Source organism: Lactuca saligna, chromosome 3 (genome assembly GCF_052625555.1).
Source record: "Lactuca saligna cultivar CGN05327 chromosome 3, ASM5262555v1, whole genome shotgun sequence".
Classification (NCBI taxonomy): domain Eukaryota; kingdom Viridiplantae; phylum Streptophyta; class Magnoliopsida; order Asterales; family Asteraceae; genus Lactuca; species Lactuca saligna.
Window position 1 is genome coordinate 102,887,988 of NC_136419.1, and position 20,736 is coordinate 102,908,723.

The 20,736-nt window shown below is 35.6% G+C and overlaps 1 protein-coding gene across 1 annotated transcript; it reads left to right on the forward strand.

The window, feature by feature from the left end:
• Positions 1-249: 249 nt before the first annotated feature.
• Positions 250-5,502, forward strand: LOC145037074 (salicylic acid-binding protein 2-like). Its single transcript, XM_078985643.1, has 3 exons — positions 250-654; positions 4,907-5,044; positions 5,118-5,502. Exons 1-3 carry the CDS (start codon positions 268-270, stop codon positions 5,397-5,399), a joined length of 807 nt encoding a protein of 268 aa, XP_078841769.1. The 5' UTR covers positions 250-267; the 3' UTR covers positions 5,400-5,502.
• Positions 5,503-20,736: the final 15,234 nt, after the last annotated feature.

Sequence of the window (20,736 nt, forward strand, 5' to 3'; positions counted from 1 at the left end):
ATATATATATATATATATATATATATATATATATATATATATATCTCAAAATTTTCAGATAATAAGTTTTATTTTATATATTTTACAAACCAATAATAAATTGACATGTAAATTAGAAATGAAAATAAATTGATAAATAATTAATTCAATTATTTTTTTTATTTTTTATTTTTTTATGTTTTCTTGTGAGCGAGCCACCATCCAGCTATTCCAATTTGACAATTTTGTCATCCGGAACTTTCTTTAAATAACCAGACAAACAAATGGATGGAGGATAAAATGACAACCACCAGAGATGAGCAGAAGCATTTTGTTCTGGTACACGGAGCATGCCATGGAGCATGGTGTTGGTTCAAACTCAAACCTCTTCTTGAAGCTGCCGGCCACCGCGTCTCCGCCTTTGATCTCTCAGCCTCCGGCACAAACACCAAAGTAATACAAGACGTGGCTACACTTGCTGATTATAGTATGCCGTTGCTGGAATTCATGGCCACCATTCCGCCGGAGAAGAAGGTGGTGGTCGTCGGCCATAGCTTTGGTGGTATGTCCTTGGCTCTCGCCATGGAGAAGTTCCCGGAAAAGATCTCTATTGCAGTCTTCCTCACTGCTTTCATGCCGGATACTGTACATACGTCTTCCTATGTTTTAGACCAGGTAAAAAAATATTTTTAATTGTTTTAAAATAAATAAATTATCTTTTTCTAAGTGAGATTTTAATCTGATTTTATTTATTTTTTAACTTTACTTGCTATTATCATATGTCGATATTTATCAAACAAATTTAGTTGAAAAGATTATGTTTCCGTAACTTAAAAAATTATATTGTATGCGTCAGTATAACATTCTTAATATAGGAAACAAGTAACCTAGAAATGAATTGTTCGAGAATGTGATTGACGTAATATTATGTCCTTTAATAATTAATCAAATACTTCGTATATAACATCATAATTAGTTAACGTTTTGTTATAAAAATTAATTACTTTGAATAATTAATCAAATACTATATATATATATATATATATATATATATATATATATATATATATATATATATATATATATATATATATATATATATATATATATATATATATATAAAAGTAGATTCCTACGAAAACATAAATAATTTGCGAAAATATGAAAATATATTTTATCTGATAAAAATCAAAAACATATATTTTACAAATTAAATTTAGTAGCAATAAATTAAAGATATTAATTTTACATGGGAGAGTATTATGATAATATAAATTTAAAGGTGGTTTTAACAACTATATGTTTTTTCACGTCTTTAATCATTTTTTAATTCAAGTTTTCATAGTAAAAATATCAAAAAACATGTTTTGCTAAAATAAAACTATTTCTCATGTATCATCGATTATCATTATGTAGTTCAAAATTTGAATGGATTCTTATCTAAAATATAAGATTGAGGCGATACAATCTCATTGGTTTTTTCTTGTTTTTGTATTTTCGCAAATTATTTGCATTTTCACATGTTTCCACCTCATATAGGTTTAGAAACTCTATATCATATTAAGTCATTTTTCTATAAAAAAGAATTGCCAACTCATAGGTAATGACAATATGTTTTTAGAATAAAAAGATAAATTTAATGATTATATGAATAGGGTCCAGATCCGATAGGAACCAAAAAATTGGTAGAAATTATGATTACTATTTTTCACCAATCATTTCGTCAATAACACAAACATCAAACTCATTCAGTTAGTCGAGAGGTGTTCGCACGCCGCGCACGTGCATGAAACGTAATACTGATTCAAGTGAATAATCATGCGCGACGAACATCTATGGAACATTATTTAAATAGGGTTTTCATTTTCTTGTTCATTTATTTTGGTTTTTTTTTTGTATTTTTTATTGTTTTTTTATTTTTTGTTAGAAAAGTTCAATTTTTTAAAATAGATATATCATCGGTTTTAATGTTTTTATATTTTTTTTCATTTTTAATTATTATTTTTCATTTTTTTTGTTTTTCTTTTTTGATTTTTTTGGTTTTTTAAACTAAATATCGGTTTGCGTTTTTAATATTTAAAAATTATAAAATCTTAAATAAGAAGAATATTAAAGATTATAATATTTTTCATTCACAGTTTTTTTTAATCGTATTATATTTTGATCATAGTAGTTTGGATCATAACGATATTATGCATCATATATATTTGGATCATATTAGTTTGAATCATTTTAATTTGGATAATAATATATTGAATTAAATAAATTTTTTATTAAATACAGCATTTGAATCATTATAATTTTTTTAATCATAAAAAAATATAATAATTAAGGACCATTAAATATTTGAATCAAATACTTTTAGCTCATAACAAGTTAAGGATCATAAACATATTAAATAATAATATTTTTGAATCATAGATATTTTGAATTATCTTTATTTGCATTATATTATGTTCAACTTTTTTTTTAATCATATTATTTTTTATCATAAAATTTTGAATCATAGTATTATTAATTATAACGATATTATGCATCATACATTTTTGAATCATACTAATTTGAATCATAATATATTGAATTAAATAAAGTTTTTGTTCAGTACAACATTTGGATCATTATATTTTTTGGTTCATTTAAACTTAAATCACAAAAAATATAATAATTAAAGATTATTAAATATATTAATTAAAATAATTTTAGATCATAACAAGTTAAGGGCTATAAACATATTAAATCATAATATTCTTGAATTATAAATATTTTGAATCATCTCTGTTTGCATTATATTATGGTCAATATTTTTTATAAAACTTTTAATCTTTTAAAATCAAATTTGGTATCTACAACATCTTATTTTTTAAAAATAATTTTTATAAAATAATTAGAATAGTTGGTAGAAGTATTTTTTTAAAACAAATTATAATTTTTAGAGGATTTTTTTCTGGACACTTTTATAAGTATAAAAAATAAAAAATACATATGTTTTTTTTAATTTTCTTGATTGTTTTTATTTTGTAGCGAATTAGATTTTAAAAACTATAGTATTAACATATTTTTTTATAAAGACAAAAGAAGTTATCAGTTAATATAAGGGTAACACGTGTCTTGGTGTTGGGAGGTTTTCGCGCATGGTGCGTGAGTTTCTACTCCTCCGTTTTGCATTTTACAGTTTTCACCTTTTTATTTTGCCTCTGGAAAGCTCCAAAATTTAGAAATAATTACATATAATGCCACCGCCTGATTTTAATAAAAAAGAGAAAACACAAAATTAATTTCAGCCACTCATCTTTTAAAAGCAATGGTCCATGTTAAAAATTGAGTTCCTACTCTCTCTCTCTCTCTCTCTCTATATATATATATATATATATATATATATATATATATATATATATATATATATATATATATATATATATATATATATATATATATATATATATCATTGTTACATAAATCGCTAATCGGTGAACTAGCGATTAGGAATTAATCGGGACTATTAATTATTAAGAAAATTATTCAAAAATTTATAAATCTAATTTTAATCCTACAAAAAAGTGATTAATCGGCGATTAGGTCCAATTAGAGTTAATTAGGTCCGACTTTGACATGCGTTGACCAAACTCGATTAGATCCGATTAGGTCCAATTATGCCCGATTATTGTGTTATAACTAAAATGATTGGTCCAGAATCAATCATATGTGTATACAACAGATAGAAACATTTGAACCTAATTCTTTCTCTCTCTCTCTATATATATATATATATATATATATATATATATATATATATATATATATATATATATATATATATATATATATATATATATATATATATATATATAAGTGTTATACGTGTTTTGTGCTAAACAAATTTAAGCACTTTTTTTTTTATAATTTGAAACATAATTTGTTAATGTCATAACTAAGATCTACATAAATATAAATAACAAGTTATCATGTTAATCCTAAAAAAATTAATTGTAACTTTTGCATCCAAACATGTGGTATTAAATTGTATGTCATATTTTCAACGAATCTATACATAGCTGTCAACACAAAGCAATAATTCGGCCATGACTAATAAGTACACGTGTAACATTTCAAATAGTGTCCACATAAATAGTGAAATCTAAAGTCGTGGTTGTGGACTCGTGAGGGCCTCAGAACTAGACCCACTACACTTCAATTTAATTGCTAGATTGATATATTGTTTTCAAACAATCAAACATGTGGATACAAACAATTTTTTGACATTAGGGAATTAAATCACGAACATAAATTTCTATAATTGTATTATATGTAGGAATTCATTATTATTTTAAGTTGTAATATCATAACCCAATATTTGAAATTATTCTAAAATAATTTCTATTCTCATAAGAACAAAGTTAGAGAAGAAAATTTTAAGATCATATGACTGAATTAATGTAAAAAATTACAAAAATGAAAATATACATATAGCATTAAGCTCATGTATGAACCCCTAAATGGTAAAAACTATGGACGCTGAAATCAAAAATATAGATATTAAATAACATTACATAGAAATGGACTACACATCTCCCTACCTAATAAAAGAGTAGTAAATTTATAACATTGTCAATCAATTAGAGCTTGAAATTAATTATTTGTCACTTATCAGTCTTTGATTTTTCTTCATTAATTAAATTTCCACTAATTCACTCATCTCTTTTACACGGATGAAACAAGTGAGTAAAAAATTGATTTGTAATATCTGTTGCCTAATTTATTACAATAAATATTTAATTTATTTTATAACCGTGATTCTCACGGGTATTAACCTAGTTAACTAATATATATACTTCCATTATTTATTGTCCAAAATGTATTTAGAATTATAATTTGTATTAGTTTTCAATGCATTATATCTTACAATTTATTTTATTTACCGAATATACAGTATAACAAAAGTGCACCACTAGAAGCTTGGTTGGACACACAATTATTGCCATACAATGATGAAAATGAGTCTGAAACATCGATGCTTTTTGGTCCCGAGTTTCTATCATTGAAACTCTATCAACTTTGCACCAATGAGGTAATAATCGTTATCATTCTCAAAAATAATTATTATCATTGGATTAATGATAACACTATTATGCTATATATAGGATCGTGAATTAGGAAAAATATTGATAAGGCCTGGATCTTTATTTCTAAAAGACCTAGCCACAGCAAAACATTTTACAAAAGGAAGGTTTGGTTCTGTAAAACGAGCTTTTATCATTTGTGATGAAGATATAACGATCAAAGAAGAATTTCAACGTTGGATGATCGAAAACAATCCAGTGGTTGAGGTGAAAGAGTTGAATGGTGTGGATCATATGCCGATGTTGTGCGACCCGAAGCAACTTAGTGTTTGCCTCCTTGGTATATCACATGAATATGCATAGTCATGTTGTTCATTTATAAATAATTTTCCGAAAATGAAATATGTATGTGATTTTGATTGCAAATAACGTTTAATGATAACGTATTATCGCTTTTGTGTGGCAAGGCCATGTTGAAATTTAGGAAGTTTTGACATATTATTTAAGGACTTTGAAGCACTTGAAAACAATAGGACATTGTGAAGCACCCCTCATATTAGACAATTAAATCGTTTTAAATCATTTTACTTTCATAAAATCAACATTTGTGAAATGTTTTAATTTTAATAAAATTTGAAAACTAAAAATATAAAGTATGAAGGAGATCAACATATAATGATAATATTAGTTTAAAAGTAATCATTATATAGATTGTGATATTCTACATGTCCAAGCCCTTATAAATGATCTTCATCTTTGACGGTAAGTCTGAATATATGTAAAACATGTATTATAATTTGAATATATGTAAAAAATACATATATTAAGCTTAGGAAGCCTAGTTAATAATAATGTGGTCTATGTTCCAAATAATTTAAGAAATTGTCACGTTCACGAGAACTCCTTTAAATATCTTTAAAACATTATAAGTAGTATATAAATAACTAGAGGAAGGTCACCCGCACCATTACCGGGGGTTTGAATGGGTCAGAGAGAGATAAATTGGTGTTGTTTGGGAGAATGCAGGAAATAGCGACATAGTTACTTTGGTTTATTTATTACAACATCATACATCCATTTCTTTCTATCACAAGCTTACAACTTTAACTTTGAAAAATCTAACCTACTTACAACAACATCGTCCAAATGGAAAACAATTTCTACAGTTGTTAGATAGATATTTCAAAGTATAATATCCAAACATTTAAAGAAAATGAAACTACAATGTTAGAAATGGGTGTATTTTTCAATGTATAATGGCTTAATAAAAGAATATTCAATACTCGAAGCAAACCGAACCCTTACGTGTCAAATTGATCCAATAATAAACAAGTTTCATAATATAGATAAACAATATAGCAGTTGGATACGTCGAAGGGAGTAGTTAGGTTGTTGATTTAACAAATGGGAACGTTGTTGGAATAGTGTCTAAGGCTGCAACTATATTAGGCAAGAATTTGATCCGATTGTGCATGGTCCTTTTGGGTTGCCTTCACCATAGCAACTTGACAGGATGATTTATTATAAGAGAATAGATATTATTAATATATTATGAGAATAATATAAGGAATAATAATATTGTTATTTGATTAATATAAGTCATAAATTAATTAGTATTAATTTGGTGACTTAAAGAGATTAATTAAATAAGAGGGTATAAACTGTCAGTTGTTTGATAGTTACACTTTGGGCTGTAAATCCTTAAGAGATAGGGTATGGACAATTTCTAGGGCTAGGATAAGCCTCAAATCGTGCAAGGCATATCTAAGGAAAGGATTAGGATTGCTTAGAGTCTAAGTTATCCAATTAGGGTTTAAGGGTGAAACCCTAGGAGCCTTACAAGTATAAATAGACCCCTTGGGATAGGGAAATCGGCACCTCTTCTATAGCAAGGAAACCCTGGCCTATTTCCTCCTTTCTCCTCTCTCTCAAATCATTCTCTTTGCTAGTTGGTGTTTGTAAGCCATTAGAGGAGTGACAATTGTGACTCTAAAGCTCCAAGAACAAGAAGATCAAACAAGTGTTTCAAGGTATGCTTCTAACTCTGGTTTTGTATTGTTCTTATACCTAATTACTCATTACAAGCCTTGGATTCAATGCATGTTTAATTAGAGAAACCTAGATCCAAGCATTAGGGTTTGTATGTGCACATAGGAATGTTCATACGACCAAAACCCATCAAAACTCTCCCTATTTGGTAAATTCTTGACATTTCCACATAATTAAGATTCAAATCCATTATTGCTAATAATAGTAACATTCAAAACATCAATTTTTCATATACGCCATCGCAAGGATACATAAATAATATAAAATCAAAATTTTATTTTATTGCGGAAAAATTTGTCCTTACAATGAAATTCATTCAAAAACTATGTTAATACATATTTCTTAGCACTCTTATTCTAACTCTAAGTAGTAGCTCAAGATTCTAATCTTCAAGTAATGCGATCGAAATCCATTTCTTCACGATTAGATTCCGCTCACTTCTTCCCTTAAGCTTCCTCTTTTTTCTTCGATCCTACAAGACATCGAAATGTAATCTTATCACATCATGTATTAAGAATCTAGAATAGGAATTCATGTGCACAAAAGTACCCACTAATTTTAATATTTATAACCTAAAAAACTTAGACTATCTATGCACTTATAGGCAGTGTACCTAGTCAGATTACAGTATAGCTTAGGTAAGTCGGGTGTCGATCACAGGGAACGGTGTTACTAATTAATCTACTTACTATTAAATTAACCTAATTTATTAACAAATTTAATAAGGGGTTTTATCTTATTTTGCAAGATCAGATGAACTTAAATCAAATTCAATAAAAACACACTCTTGCTTAGTTGAATCCACTTCTCCCTTATGGCTAGCTAATGACCATGGGTTATTAAGTTGGTTTTTAGTTATATTAGTAATTTAGTTCTATCTTACCAATAAGTAACTAATTCATGTCAAACCATGTATGTTCACACATAATTAAACACAGAACTAATTATGAATGTAAATATGCTATGTAAGATTTGTTGTATAAACGCAATTATGGTCACAATTCACGTTCTCTAGCACAGCTAAGATTTATTCAGTCTAATTACTAACTAAGATTGGTCAATCCTAGCTCTAACAATTCAATGTTCACTAAATTATTAGGTAAACAGGTTCATGCAGTTTCGTGGTCACTAAGCTACACAGAACATGCAATCAAGCAATTAGATAAACAAATAATAACATGCTAGGTCAAACAAATCAAACACAAGCACTTTTTTACCAACTCAAATTAATCCATAAACATATAACTATTCATAAGTTCAAAGCTTCATCTAGCTAAGCAAGAGTAGCTAGATTCAGCTGCTCATCATAGTAATTAAACTAACACAGCTAAAACTAATGAAAGACATCTTCATAATTAACTAAAATATAAAACTTTACTTCTTTTGGTGTTGAAATCCCTCTTCCAGGACCTTTCTTTTGCTCTGAAACGTCTCCTGGAACTCCTTTTCTTCTGCCAAAAGTCCCCCTATTCGTAAAGGTCAAGGATCTATATAATTGCTGTTATCCATAAATTCACGTCGTGAATAATCATAAATTCATGTCGTGAGTCGTAGATAATCGTGCCCGTCAAGGATTTCTTCACCCGCGTACATATCTTCTAGAACCATCGATTCACGTCGTTAATCCTTTAATTCTCACGTCGTGAATAACCTTTTCTCCAGATTTACTTCACTTTTACTCTTCTAATTCCCAAAGTTTCTTTCTTTAACATTTTCAGTCCCCTTTTCTTCAAAATGTCTTCTTTTTTGGCTGTAAACAACATTTAAGCTCATAAGTACCATTATTCTAAACAAATTACCGACTTTTTAAATAAAAATGTACTCAAATATTGCCTAAAAATAAGTATAAATATGGAAATATCAAAATACCCCCACACTTAGGCTTTGCTTGCCCTCAAGCAAATTTAAATTAACATTACATTGAACAATCCGACTCTAATTCATCCATTATGCCAAGACCTCAACGCATGCATTTGTGTCAAAAATTTTCTTAAAGTACCCCCCATACTTTAAATACTCACAATCTTCATAAACACTTGCCCACTTTTTCCGAACAATGCTCATTTTATGCAACCCTTCGAATCCATCCGCAGAAAACCTCCTAACCTCAAGGTATTTTTAGTTGAGCAACCTAAGCATACATAATCTAGAATTACAACTTTTTGATACCACTATGGATCTCTTTTGGAATTCTTCAATTCTTTGACATTTGATCTTTGATTTCTTTGAATTCGCCACCTTATTTGATTTCTGGTATCTTCAACTTTTTGGACCTTGGAATTTTGATCTTTTTATCTTCACTTTATTTGCTCCAAAATTATTCAAACTTTTTCATAATTCTCTCTCTCTTTTTTTTACATGTACCTCTCTTTTTTCACTCAAAACCTACATGCTTAAGCAGAGGCGCTCAACCTCAACCTTTATTGGTTAATGATAATAATTTTCCTGGATACATTTCAGTTTTAGGCTGCTAAACATATTGCATCCTTCAAACCGAGTGGGGTTATGTTTTTGTTCCATGATTTCACTAAAATAAGGGAGGCCACAAATGCACTATAACGTATATTGGCTCAACTCAACATTTGAACTTTCATCGGATCATCCCGCATAATACTAGCAATTATAGCTCAAACTATTATTACTAGATTCAATTATTAAAAATTTGAAAATTTCAAAATTTTCAATCTTTACTATTATATGATTTTCTAGCAATTTACTTCTTCTACCCCTACCCCACACTTATTTGATACAATGCCCTCATTGTATGCATCAAAGTAAAAAAAAACTTAAAGAAAAGGTAGAAGAAAGAACAAACTCCCCTGGGATAGTGGCGTGAAGATCTCTAAAAGTGCGGGAAACGTGCATCTTGAATATGGACTTCCAAAAATAGAAACTTGATTCTTGAACTCGCGAAATAAGGAGTGTACCGGAAAAACATGAAATCGTGCCTTCAATCATCTTCAAATATGGTGTAAGTCTCCAAAAGTAGAATGACCAATGTGGGAAAGCATACGCCACATTGCATGGTGGTAAAAAATGAGCCAAAATAATCTTGAATATATTGACAAGAAGAACAGCATCAACCCATAGAAGATTAAAATGTCAAGGGCCTTGAATCTCGTATAAATCTAATATTCACGATGTGAGTGTGGAATAATTCACGATGTGAAATCGAGCTGAACGTATCCTGAGAACCTCCTGATAACTGACTCACGACGTGAATTAGAAATGTTCACGTCGTGAGAACTGGACAAGTAGAAAACATTGCTCAATCCTTCTTCTAGTGTCTTAATGTATTAAGACTCTTCCAAAGTCATTAGTTTATGACTCATTCGCTGACACTCCACTCCATTAACTCACCCCAAACTTATTTTGAAAATATGGGTCTCAACTCTCGGAATTAAACACTCCCAGCTAAAAACGTACGCATTCATAACTCGCTATCCCTCCTAAGCACTCCGTAGCAATTTTTGAGAAACAATCAACAACGAAGAATAAAGGTAACATAATATTCAAAGTAGTTCTTACAATCCCATAAAAATAAACTAAAAAAACAAACTAAAAAAAAAACAAACTAAACACAAATCAAACAAAATAAATAACGATCAATCATCCTCCTCATTTTCATGCGCTCCACTGGTAGCAGCTCCATCACCTCCACGACCACCATACTCCGACCATCGTGGGCAAATCGGGTAATGATACCCTAAATGAGGCGGCTGCTCCACCCCAAGATGTTGAACCACATTTTCCATCGTGCCGCCTATCCAATTCACACTCAACGATAACTGGTCAAAGTAACCAGCCATATCACCCCCAAAAGGTGCACCAACCATGGAAGCAGGTGGGTGTATCGGCTGCCCGCAGTCTCCCCTTCCTCTCACGTTCCTGCACCTTGGTCTCGGCTCTGGCGCAGGTTGATCGGCTGGCTGATCATCCTCATCTTCACCCTCAACATCTGATGGAACTATTCCCTAGTGCGATCATAAATTTCTGACCACCCGCATAGTCTCCAAATATCCCATACCAAAGTCATGCTCGTCCACACACGTCATGGATCTAATAATATCGGGAACAATCAGATGATAAGAACGGGCAAAACGAGTAACAAAATGACCCCCACAAATAGGGCTCCCAGGGCGCGAACTCGCGGCAGACCCAGCCAGAAAACGGGCTAGAAAATACGGGATGTTACAATAGACACCAGGCTGTAAGATGCACCATAAGAAAAATAAGTTCTGCTTAGTCACTTTGTCTCCATGCCTCTTATGGTTGATGGAAAAGGTAATGAACCGGTGGAGTAAACGATGGATCGGGGACCGAATACTGCTCTCAGGAAATCCGGAATTAAACATCCCGGAGGCAATGTTATGCCAAAAAGAATATCCCGTGACACCCTCTGTATATCCTCTAGCAGCCCCTCCCAAAAACATGCCAAACTCGGGAGTCACAGCCTCCTGTCGATTATACAGTCCCACTCTCCAAGCAAACTCAACTAGGCTGCACTCCCGGTACTCACCCCCCCCCCCCCCCCCCAATCGAAATACCAATGCATGTGGCCAATGTGGATCTTGGACCGTTTCCTGAAACGTCACCGTTGCGAAGAACTCGACATAAAATTCCTTGTAGACCCGCTCTTGCACCCGGAACAGATTTTGCCAACCAGAACAGGTGAACGAATACCCATCTCCAATAAATGTCTTTGTCAAGAACGGGTGGTGGTTGTCGAGGCCAACACAAATAATAACCCTAAATGTTACACACTAAAATAGTGTATAGTGGTAAAGGGATCGAATCCACGGAGATTGGTTCAATTTCTAACTCTATGAAAAATCTCTTTGTAAAAATACTTGTAAAATAACAATAAAAATAAAATGGGGGGTTTTGGTGTTTTGAATACTTGATGCTAACTAGAATTAACTATGATTTAAATAGACAATTGCAACAAAAATAAGAATTTGATGTAAAATCAATAAGGGAAAGATGGTTGACTTAAAGTTTTCTCACTTTGACTTTTGATGAACATATCATTAGAATTCAATGGTGCAATACTTGTTTTAAATCCTCAATTTGGCTATAGTAATCCAAGGAGCTTGAGATTACCTAGACTTTTCTTAATTGTTGAAATGGCTAGAGAAGCTCATAACAATTTCCTTAGTCAAAGTCACTAATTCCAAATAGCATGTAATTAGTGAAAGTCAACTAGCATTAAGAACCAAAAAGTCACCAAATCCAAGAGGGGTCAATTGCTTTCACCACCATGTTGGAGGAAATGTTTTTATGATTGTGTGAAGTAAAATCAACACAAAAATCATTTGTTGCTTGCTAATTTGAGGATCCTTTACTTAATCAAGAAATTAGCCAACTAATCACCACAAACACATTTAAACTCATGAACTAAAACATACAAGTAATGATAAGATGTTAAAACACAAAATATTTCCATAAAGATTCAAGAACATGTTCATGAATTCTTCAACATTCAACAAAAGTTCAAAGGATTAAACAAAAGTCAACCAAGATTAGTTTAGCCAAGCATGGCTAAACACAAAGAAACAAAGTTAGAGAAATTTGTACCAAACATTAAGCAAGAATCAAGAGGTAAAAATATGATGTTCTTCAAGGGTTCTTGGCCTTCAAAAGTCTCCAAAACTCCAGAGAGAATCTCCAAAAATCGGATGTGCAAGTGTATGCAAAAGATGGGCACCAACCTTCCTCAAATAGCCCAAAAGAAGGATTTCCGAAATTGCCCCTGCAGGGCCTTGCGCGACCCGCGTGCTGCTGCGCGGGTGGGTTGCGCGGGTGGCACCTGACATGGGCTCCTTTGAGATTTTGGGCCTCTAAAGCATATCCCACTAGCCCAGATCGAATCCAATCACCTCCTAGCCCATTTTCTTCAAGTTTTTCTTCATTTAAAGCCCAATTTGACCTCTCTAAATCCTCCAAAGCTCGTGAACTCGCCCGATTAATAATTTTCATACGCTTGAATGTTCCCCCGCATCTTTCAAATTTAAAGCTCAATTCTTCCAAGCCTTCAAGCAATTGACAAGTCCACCCCATGAATCACCTTCATAGCCATCAAGCATGAAATCTCCAATTCCCTTCAAGCCCAATCGCCTCGCAAGAGTGCCGCCCCGCTAGTTTCCAAGAAAATCTGCAATAATGCTCAAGAAACTAGAAAGTACCCCGAAATGGTCATAAAAATAACAAAAAGGGAAAATATGCATGAAAGTTAACTAAAATGCGAATGAAATGTACTAAAATAAACTATAAAAATAAGTAAATAAAATGAAGCTATCAAATCACCCCAAGCTTAAACCTTACTTGTCCTCAAGTAAGACAAGACTAAATGAACTTGGGATGAACTACCCTAGAAATAAAAAGAATGGATAGAACCATGAAACCTGTTCGACGTTAGTCAACATGGTCAGAATTGATTTCGTTGCTATCTTACAACTTTTTCATCCGATGACAATGGAACCATAAACCACAGCCAGGACAACTCCTTTAGGTGAGTAAGGAGGGATGAGCAGTCGCAGCCTCAATGGAACATGTATACAATGAAGAACATCTGTAGTAGGGAGAAAGCAACTGGATGGGCTCGGGTGGAGCTCTTCTTTAGGTGTACACTCTGATCTCACGTTTGCCGGTTTCTCTCATGTGTAACTAGGTTTAATCGCTCGGGCACCGTTGTAGGAATCAGTTCACTTAGTGTTGGCCCAAACCTCCCTTAGTATCCGACTCGACAGTCTCTCCAACATCACCAATTTGTGAGAAAGAAAAAAAAAATATAACTCGATCTATATACCATAAAACAAATCTATACAAATGAATATCAAACGTCGGGTGACCAAGATGTTGGGAAATTTGTTCAATAATTGAACCGGTCACCTATCTAAGATAGTTGCGACTGAAAATTTGCATGCTTCATTTTGTTTTTGTTTTTTTTTTTTTTTTTTTTTTTTTTTTTTGTTTTTTTTTTTTTTTTTTTTGTAATTTGTAATGATAAAACCCTTTGACTCAAAATTTGGTTCCCAAAGGTGTGTAGGTGGAACCGAAAGGGTAATGATATAATCCGAATGGCCTAAGTGTGGAAATGACCATGTGTGGAGCATAAAGATGTAATGTAGGCTCCTTTTCAAACTTGTGGTTTTTCAAAGGTAATGAAGATGTCCAAATGTGGACTAAAAGACTCTCTAAATTCTAAGAAAATCGCAAAAAGATATGGTGATGTAAAGAGACCGGATATGGATTCTACTCGGGGACAAGCACCAATGCTTCATCCTAACAGTTCAAACATGATCAAGTGTGATCCTCTCCGCGGTAGTGACCGCAAGGCTAAGAACACCCATTGCTATAGTATATCCTACAGTTGTTAGTATTGTATGCATAATTCTTCATGAAAACTACCTGTCCATGATCACTTACCCCTTTAAGCTACCAGCATCTGATCCCAAGTATGAAATCCCAAACTGCAGCTAGTGGTCCCGATTCGATGGGTGAGATAGCAACAAGATCTTGGACCAATAATGATACAATAACTGTGAACCTGTTCCATGGCATCCAAGAGAGGTGAGAATAAACAGACAACAAAAATGCATGAATGCTAATGTCTTAAGCTAAATGTTATGCAAAAATAAAAAGTGGAAAAGAAGAAAATAAAATCTTTTTGAAAGTTTATAAAATAAAAAAAAAGAATGCAAATTAACTTAAACTAATATGTTATGCAACCTTACTAAAAATGCATGAAAAAGAGTAAGAAAAAAAAAGGGAAATGCCCCACCCCAAGCTTAAGAACAAGCATTGTCCTCAATGCTTAAGGAAAGGGCAGAAAGGACCTAGATCGGGGGGTCGGGCGGCGGGAAATGCCCGTGGCGATAGTGGTAGTCCCACATATCCTGGAGCTGGCTGGAAGTGTGGGAGGAGGACTGCTCCAATCGATCAACACGGTTTGCCACATCTAGGATGGCTCTCGAATTCTCTTGCGTTTGGGCGTCGATACGCTGCACCGTGGAGAACATTGTGGCAAATTGGTCAAAGAACGTGGGGGGGAAATATGGTGGGACTTCATGTCCCTCCTGCTGATGCGGCTGGTCAAAATGATGTGGAGGGGCCGGGAACTGATCGTGCTGAAACATCGGCTGTTGCATCGAGGGTTGGTCAAAATGGTCTTCAGCTTCGGGCATCTCGTCGTCCTCTTCGTCATCTTCTTCCTCTTGTTCCTCTGCGTCGTCACCCTCGTCATCACCGAATTCTGGGAATACACCTGCTTGGGTCAATTGATCTGGAGGAAGCCAAGTGTCGGGGTCGCCTGTATCGAATGAAGAACCGATCCAACTTGGCAGGATGTAAACCGGGGCTTTGTCAGCGTCTAACCAACTGTACGTGCGGGCTCCCCGATCGAGCAACATCTCCATCCGGATGAGAGTGTCACAATCTAGCAGGAAGTTCGGTGGGGTGTCGACAGGTATGTACTCGGGATCCGGAAAGTCTAGGCCGACGGCTCGACCTATGATCGTGATAAGTCCCCCGATGAAAATTTCCCCTGGGGAACGTTGGCGTATGGAGTCACATTTGTCTAAAAAGAAGCCTGAAAAACTGAGGGAGAGTGCATGCCTCATGCTTCGGAGGAAAAATAGCTCACATCTGTTGATTTGACCGGGCTCGAGACGCCCGAAGATACTCGTCGTAAGGACTCGGTGAGCAATTCGCCAACATGGGTGAACGATGTGCTTGGCTCGCTGTCGGCTTGGGTTGAAGGTTGGGAGACCGGAAATTTGCATCCAGAAGTTTGCATCAGGGCAACGCAGAAAATCTTGGTACTCTTGACTTTGGGGGCTGATGCGGAACGGATCGTCTATACCCATGATAGAATCAAGCTCTGCGTATGTGAGTCTATGATGTTCCCCTTTCAACTGGAATGTGAGGACTTCTGTGTCATCATCTCGTGCATAGGTGCTAAGAAATTCCATTGTGGGTTCCTCGTAAGTTCTGTCACAAAGTCGAAGAAAACCACGCCATCCGAGTTTTATGAACAAATGGTATACACCATCATGCACCCCAAGCTTTTTCATGGACTTTTTGTGGTAGAATTTTGTCGGCCGGATTGCGCGACCCCGAAGATTGGAGCGATAGGTTTTGATCTCAGCATTTGTAAGGGAAGGATCGCTTCCCTCTTCTCCTCTTTTTTTTCGTTTACCGGCTGCTTGGCGTGATGGACCGGCGGTATCTTTTTGAGGGTTAGGATCGATCGATGATCCATGGGTGCGTGTCCGAGCCGTGGTTTTGCCCATTTTCGAAACCTACAATATCAAAAACAACTTCACCAATGTAATCCCTCACCTCACCACTCTCAAATCAATGCAACTATCTTTAGACCGAACACGAAAAAAAAAATCCAAGAAATAATGACACCCAACTTTTGACAATGTAAAATGGTTGCAACAACAACACTCGGTTAATTTGGTAGTCCCAACAAAAATTCGGCAGCAATACGAGACGAAATGATAAAATCTCAACCAAAGTTTAAACAATTTTTGAACAAATTTCCAAACAAATTGACCAATCTCAACCTCTCTCAAATCAATGTTTTCAAATAAACCGGGCAACAACTAACGATCTTAGGCAGTTTCCAAAGCATAATTGAATGCAATTACTGAATTGAAACAATGCAATGTAATAAAAACCAAGGAAAGAGAATACCCGTTTTATCCCAAAATTGAACTTGAACCCGGAATCCGCTACCGTGCACCCCAAGCTTTGGTTATTCGTGGGTGCCTAAATGCAAGACTTGCTCATTGAAGGGATATTTTCAACTTGGTTTTTGTGAAAAATCCGGCGGCGGCTCGTGGTGGCTCAAAAATTATGGGAAAATTTTTTTTTGTGAGATTTTGAGGTTTTGTTTGGTTAGATGTAAAGATCTCCGAAAAAGAAACACTTTGGTGGTGTCGGAATTGCGAGAGGTGGTGGGAGTTGACCGGAAAATGGCCGGAAAGTCGCGAGATGGGTGGTGGTGGCGCCCCTAGATCCGGCGATGGCTCGTGGTAAACTTTAGGTGGGGTTTGTAGAGCACGGAAAATGGTGAAGAATGGTGGTGGTCTCGTCGTATTCCGACCGGTGGAACTCCGGGAAATCAAATTTTTGTGAAAAGTGGGTGTATGTGTTCTTGAGAGTTTGAGAGAGAATAAGAGGGTTTTGAGAGAATGAAATGAAGAAGAAGAGTTGCTGGAGGTTTTTAATCCATATACAAGTGTGGTCAACACCCGGTCAATGTTAGTCAACTCATTAAACCACCTGGTCAACGAAAGTCAAAGCTGGTCAACAAAATAAGGGATAGCCGTCAGATCAGCACGCGGGTCGCGCAGAGAGGGCGCGCGGGCCGCGCACATGTTGCAGTTTGGATTTGTTATTTGTTGCATGCTGAAGACCGGCCGCGCACACCAGCCGCGCACCACTGCGCGGGTCGCGCAGGCTCCTGCTCCCGAAATTCGATTTTTCTCTGTTTTCTTCCGTTTCTTCACTAGTTCTTGATCCCAAATGCCCCAAACACCTAGAAACTCTTGATTTCTTCAAAAATGACTTCAAAAGACGTATCAAAACATTTTCAAAACTCCTTTATTCGAACGTAGAAACACGAAAGCATAAAGCTTTTCCAAAAATGCCTCTCTTTAACGTCTTAGGCGAGACGTCCTTCTAGCTTGGTTCAACACTCCGGGACATCCAAGTGGATGACTTCAATAACACTTGAATTAAAACTTTCATAGAATGGCTTTAATCGGTGCCCGTTAACTTTGAAAATATGTCCCGTTTCTTCACTTTGGATTTCCACCGCTCCATGATCAAAAGTCTTTATTACAACAAATGGGCCAATCCACCTTGATCTTAATTTGCCCGGGAATAACTTCAATCGTGAATGGTAAAGTAAGACCCTATGTCCCGGTTCAAAATTCTTCCGGGTGATGGACTTGTCGTGGAAGAGCTTCGTTTTCTCCTTATAAATCCTTGCGTTTTCATAGGATTCGTATCTCAATTCTTCTAGCTCTTGGAGTTGAAGTTTCCTATGCCTTCCAGCCTCGTCAATGTCGAAGTTGCATTTCTTGACCGCCCAAAATGCTCGGTGCTCTAACTCGACGGGAAGATGACAAGGTTTTCCGAAAACTAATCTGAAGGGCGACATTCCAATCGGGGTCTTATAAGCGGTCCGATATGCCCATAAGGCATCGTCGAGTCTCAAACTCCAATCCTTCTTTGTCGGATTCACCGTTTTCTCCAGAATAGACTTCACTTCACGATTCGACACCTCCGCTTGACCATTCGTTTGAGGGTGATAGGCAGTGGAGACACGATGAGTCACGTGATACTTCTTTAATAGAGCCTCCATCATTTTGTTGCAAAAGTGCGTCCCTCTGTCACTAATCAAAGCCCTAGGCACACCAAATCTCGCAAAAACATTAGACTTTAAAAACTCGATAACCGTTTTGGCATCGTCCGATCTTGTGGCTTTGGCTTCAACCCATTTAGAAACATAGTCAACCGCGAGTAAAATATAAACGTTGCCAAATGACACGGGAAATGGGCCCATGAAATCAATCCCCCATACGTCAAAAATTTCACAAACAAGGATTGGATTTTGGGGCATTTGGTTCTTTTGCGAAATGTTTCCCGTTCTTTGGCACCGCTCACAACTTTTGCAAAACATATAACAATCGCGTGACATGGTTGGCCAAAATAATCCACATTCAAGGACTTTTCTCAAAGTCCGGCTAGGTCCGAAGTGTCCCCCACAATCAAATTCATGACAAAATTGCAAAATGGATTGGTGCTCTTGTTGGGGCACACATCGCCTAATGATTTGATTGGGACAATGTTTCCACAAATAAGGTTCATCCCACACATAGTATTTTGCATCACTTTTCAACTTGTCTTTTTGAGAACGCGTGAATGTGTTGGGATACCTTTTTGTGACCAAAAAGTTAACAATATCGGCATACCAAGGAATAGATTGGTTAAGGGAAAAGAGATGCTCATCCGGAAACTCGTCCCGCAATGGGAGAGGAGTTTCATTTGAAATGATTCGACTTAGATGATCGGCAACGAGGTTCTCGCATCCGCTCTTATCCCGGATTTCCAAGTCAAATTCTTGTAACAGTAGGATCCACCGGATGAGTCTCGGCTTTGCATCTTTCTTCGTCATCAAGTACTTAAGAGCTGCGTGATCCGAATACACTATGACCTTGGTACCAAGTAGGTATTGTCTAAATTTCTCCAAGGCGAACACTATGGCCAATAGTTCCTTCTCCGTGGTAGAGTAGTTGCTTTGGGCATTGTCTAGTGTCCTTGATGCATAATAGATCACATGGGAGGCCCTCCCATTCTTTTGACCCAAAACGGCGCCAATCGCATAGTTGCTTGCATCGCACATGATCTCAAAAGGGAGATCCCAATTTGGTGCTTGCATGATGGGAGCGGATGTAAGCAACTCTTTGAGCTTGTCAAAAGCTTCTTTGCACGCCTCATTGAACTCGAATTCGACCTCCTTTTGCAAGAGTTGGCACATTGGTCTTGTTATCTTTGAAAAATCCTTGATGAATCTTCGGTAGAAACCTGCATGGCCCAGAAAAGAACGAACTTCCCGAACACAAGTCGGGTAAGGTAAGCTTTGAATAACATCAATTTTTGCCTTATCTACCTCAATTCCTTTTTTAGACACAATGTGACCCAAAATGAGACCTTGACTCACCATGAAATGACATTTCTCAAAATTCAAAACCAAGTTTGTTTCAATGCATCTTTTTAAAATTTTTGTGAGATTAGTCAAACATTCTTGAAAAGAGTTGCCATGTACCGTGAAATCATCCATAAAAACCTCAATTATGTTTTCAACATAATCCGAAAAGATACTAACCATACAACGTTGGAAAGTGGCCGGGGCGTTACACAATCCAAATGGCATTCTCCGGTATGCAAAAGTACCAAATGGGCATGTAAATGTTGTCTTTTCTTGGTCCTCCGGTGCCACCGGGATTTGGTGAAAACCAGAGTACCCGTCTAGACAACAATAATGGGATTTCCCGGCCAACCTTTCTAACATTTGATCAATGAAAGGCAATGGGAAATGATCTTTTCGTGTGCTCGCATTGAGTTTGCGGTAGTCAATACATACTCTCCACCCGTTTTGCACACGGGTGGGAACCATCATACCTTTGTTGTTCTCGACCACCGTGATTCCCGTCTTCTTTGGAACGACTTGCACCGGACTCACCCACTTGCTATCCGAGATTGGATAGATCATCCCCGCATCAAGAAGCTTTAATATCTCTTTCTTCACGACTTCCATCATTGGTGGATTTAGCCTTCTTTGCGCGTCTCTACTTGGCTTGCATTCATCCTCCATTAAGATTTTGTGCATACAAGTGGAGGGGCTCAAACCCTTGATATCCGCAATCGTCCAACCCATAGCTTCTTTATGCTCCTTCAACACCTTGAGGAGTTGCTCTTCTTCAAATTCGGTTAAATGAGTTGAGATGATAACCGGAAGGGTTTCATTCTTTCCCAAGTAGGCATACTTCAAGTGTTGAGGTAAGACCTTTAACTCCAACTCGGGTGGTTGAACAAGGGACGGTGACAATTTTGTATGAGTTTGGGACAATTC

Bases quoted from the DNA above. Each gene is read 5' to 3' on its own strand.
- LOC145037074 (XM_078985643.1), top strand. From the start codon at position 268: ATGGAGGATAAAATGACAACCACCAGAGATGAGCAGAAGCATTTTGTT. The intron at 655-4,906 runs GTAAAAAAATAT...CCGAATATACAG, and splicing joins CTTCCTATGTTTTAGACCAG to TATAACAAAAGTGCACCACT. The intron at 5,045-5,117 runs GTAATAATCGTT...TGCTATATATAG, and splicing joins ATCAACTTTGCACCAATGAG to GATCGTGAATTAGGAAAAAT.